General features: G+C 43.8%; 1 protein-coding gene across 1 annotated transcript in view; it reads right to left on the bottom strand.

The window, feature by feature from the left end:
• The window catches only part of ANXA5 (annexin A5), a gene marked incomplete at its 3' end in the record, with an annotated part of 28,612 nt that extends 26,639 nt beyond the window's left edge, over positions 1-1,973 (bottom strand). The window contains exon 1 of the mRNA XM_019628776.1: positions 1,950-1,973. Coding sequence (XP_019484321.1) covers positions 1,950-1,958 — 9 coding nt within the window. The remainder of the gene's footprint in view (positions 1-1,949) is intronic.
• Positions 1,974-3,109: the final 1,136 nt, after the last annotated feature.

The following is a 3,109-nucleotide window of genomic DNA, read 5'->3' as shown; positions in this document are numbered from 1 at the left end:
TGTTTATATTAAAAAAAGAAACTCCAATATATCTATCAAAGATCAACCAATCAAAGCTTTCTTGTTAAATTCTTAACAAGACAGGCATACCTATGACCTACATATACGATAACTGACTCCTGGATTTTTGCAGGCTTATAGGTAGTGGGTTCCAATGTTAAGTGAAAAGAGAGAACCACTGGTATGGAAAATGAAGTTCACAAACATGAAGAATGACTGATGTGGGCGGCTACGTTTTGATTTTTCAGTCAATAAGAGACATTGATATTTAATAATACATTTTAAAATTGCCGAAATGTGCACCCTAAGACTCAGGAATCTGATTCATTAGTCTTCAGTGGCCACAGAGTGGAGGCCTCTGGTTCCCACACCCGCAGTTCAACAAAAGGTTGAAACCGTTTGAAACCTAATACTGAAGTTACTTCAGCTTTCCTCCAGGTACACTGGGTCCAAAGGAAATTTTAGACAGTAAAAGTGCAATCCCATAATGTGGTATTTTGCACACCACTAAAGTAAGTATAAAGACAACAAAACTCCATCTTAATATTTTAGCAAAATGTTTTACTTGGATGGCTTCCAAGGATAACTGATAACAAAGACAGTACAATAGTACTTATAGCTCTTATGACTAAAAACTGTGGTTTTGATAGAAAATAGTCCTGGTGTTACATTGTGATAGAAATAACATGTAATTTTGTAATACAAGGTGCCATTCTCCCATGTTTTGTATGTATAAGAGCCTTTACACTATTTTAATTCTTTGAAGTTACTAACGTCCACAATTGGAAAAATGTGTTCATTGATGCTCTCTTGGGTAAAGAGTCCACATTATTAAAAGGAACTGATTGAAAAACGTCAGACATCACTGGATAAACTTACAAGAGAGATTTGAGAAACAGCCGAATGAGCAAGGATAAAGAGTCTTCTTCTTTAATGGTGGCTAAATCATCATTTACATCACCACACCAGCATATCAAGATGGGAAAAACAATTCTCAGGAAAGTTAATTCCACATAAAAGTATNGGGGGGGGGGTACCTAACTGTCCACTGGGCGTTCTGTGTGTAGCGCTTCAAAAGCTTATCACTAACCGATTCATTCACACCAATGCCTCGAAAATATCAAGTTTATAATTTCTCACATTAGAGAAGAGCGTGCTCAGATTCACAGCTTCACTTCCTTTTGTAGCTACACAAGGGGCAGAAATCTAATGATCATGGCTGGCCCTACACTAAGGTAGGAAACTATGATAGTTAGCTTCAGATCTTGTTTAGCTACAGGAAGAGATAAAGATACATAAACCAATGGACAACCTGTAGAGATGAGAGGATTAAGGATCACAGGCACCCTGCTGTTTACTGGAAGGCACCACCTAAGTGTTTTACAAGGAACACAAATACAACAAACCCACTGCTAATGGTATTTCTCCACGCCCCGCCCCTCCCCAACCTGCACTCCTTACTCAGAGAAAGACAAGTTACTCAGAAAGACACGACCAACCACTTGGCCAAGCAAGCCGGTCATCCTGGGCCTGCCCTGCCCTTCCCCAGCGACCACCATCACCCTGAATCACACTGTCCACGCTCTCCTACCGTCCCCTCCATCTACAGTCCCAGCCACTGCCTCGTTTAAGGCCTGGAGCTTTCACTGGGATTGTTGCCACAGAGTCCTGAGCGGTCTTCCAACACCAGCTTCCCTCTCCTTCCCGCCCTCATCCCCGGCGCCTCTGCAGCCCCAGAAACGCAGCATCACACTGGTGCCAGGGCAGTCTTTGTTAAACACAAATCTGACCATGGCACACCCCACTTACGCCTCTCTGATAGCTTTCCATTCCTACAGAGCAATTCACATTCTTTACCTTCAGAAACCCCTTTCCAGCACAGGGCTCCATGTCCCCTCCTGCCTGCAGCTCCTGGTCATGCAAACCCCTTCACATCCCCGGGCACTTACTTTTGCCATCTCCCCTTTGTCCCATGCGACTAATGCCAGCTAAGTCATCTCAACTTCCTCTTTTGTGAAACAGAGATCATCGTACTTATTTCCAGACCTGTATTACGAGCATTAAATAATGCATAAAAGGGGTGTGGCAATGCACCTGCCATTCCAATAGATCTGAGTTCCACTTCCCTTTATCCGCCCATGCCTAACGATCCCTGGCACATGGGGGGAACTCAAAAGCTTCTCACATTCATGCGTGTATCATGCATGCATCATGCACAAATCAAAGGTAAAGGCAGCAGTTAGGAACTGGTATCCAAAGAAATGATGTCAACTAGAATACACATTCCTTCCAAATAATCAATTGCTTATAGGTGTCCGTATTATATAAACTACTAAGCTGAACGGATAGGTCCAACAACCACTTAAAGCAAAGGTCTTAGCAGCATGAATTTAAAAAAAAATCAGCTGATGTGTTTGTGAAATTTTAGAACAGCATACAGGTTACATGAATAAAATGTGTTTCAGACATGGATCTGTGATGTAAAAATATTGTTATATTTCTACCACTTTAATCTTAAAGTTATCACTAAAAGAAGGAAGCACCAACTGCCCACCCCTAGCTCGCCTGCCCTGTGTAGGTCTCCCGGGGGCACGAGATGCCAGGTAAGGGAATTAGGTTCGCTGAGTGCCGATGGCCTCCCCAGTGGCTTCCACAGCAGCCAAGCAGTTTTGGAAATAGTTCTTTCTCAGCATCCAAAATAGAGACAAGAGTTAAAGGAGTTAGGAGCTGAGAGACTAAGCCGAGGCAGCACAGGCCATGGCAGGTAACACGGAGCCCTGACTAAGATCCCCAGAGGGCGTCTTCCCCACGGAGGTCTGCCTTACAGGGAGCGGCATGAAAAGGTGCCGTCTGCATGTCCGCATGTCCACGGCTCCTCGAGGGAACCTCACCTCAGGTTCACTCCTTTACATCGATCCAGCATGTGTGCACAGCACCGTCGTAAGCTATCACGGCACAGCGACTTCACATCAACCAGAATTTTCTAATCAAACCTCGTTCAGGGAGGGAACCCGGACGTTCCTGAGGTTTCTAGAGAAAAGCTATGTAGCATGATTTTGTCCGAATGACATTCCTGCTGCCCTGAATTTATTAACTCTTTATAAACAAC

Source organism: Hipposideros armiger, unplaced genomic scaffold (assembly GCF_001890085.2).
Source record: "Hipposideros armiger isolate ML-2016 unplaced genomic scaffold, ASM189008v1 scaffold_1, whole genome shotgun sequence".
NCBI lineage: Eukaryota > Metazoa > Chordata > Mammalia > Chiroptera > Hipposideridae > Hipposideros > Hipposideros armiger.
Note: the sequence above shows the minus strand (reverse complement) of the source record. Positions and strands in the feature narration are given on the sequence as shown.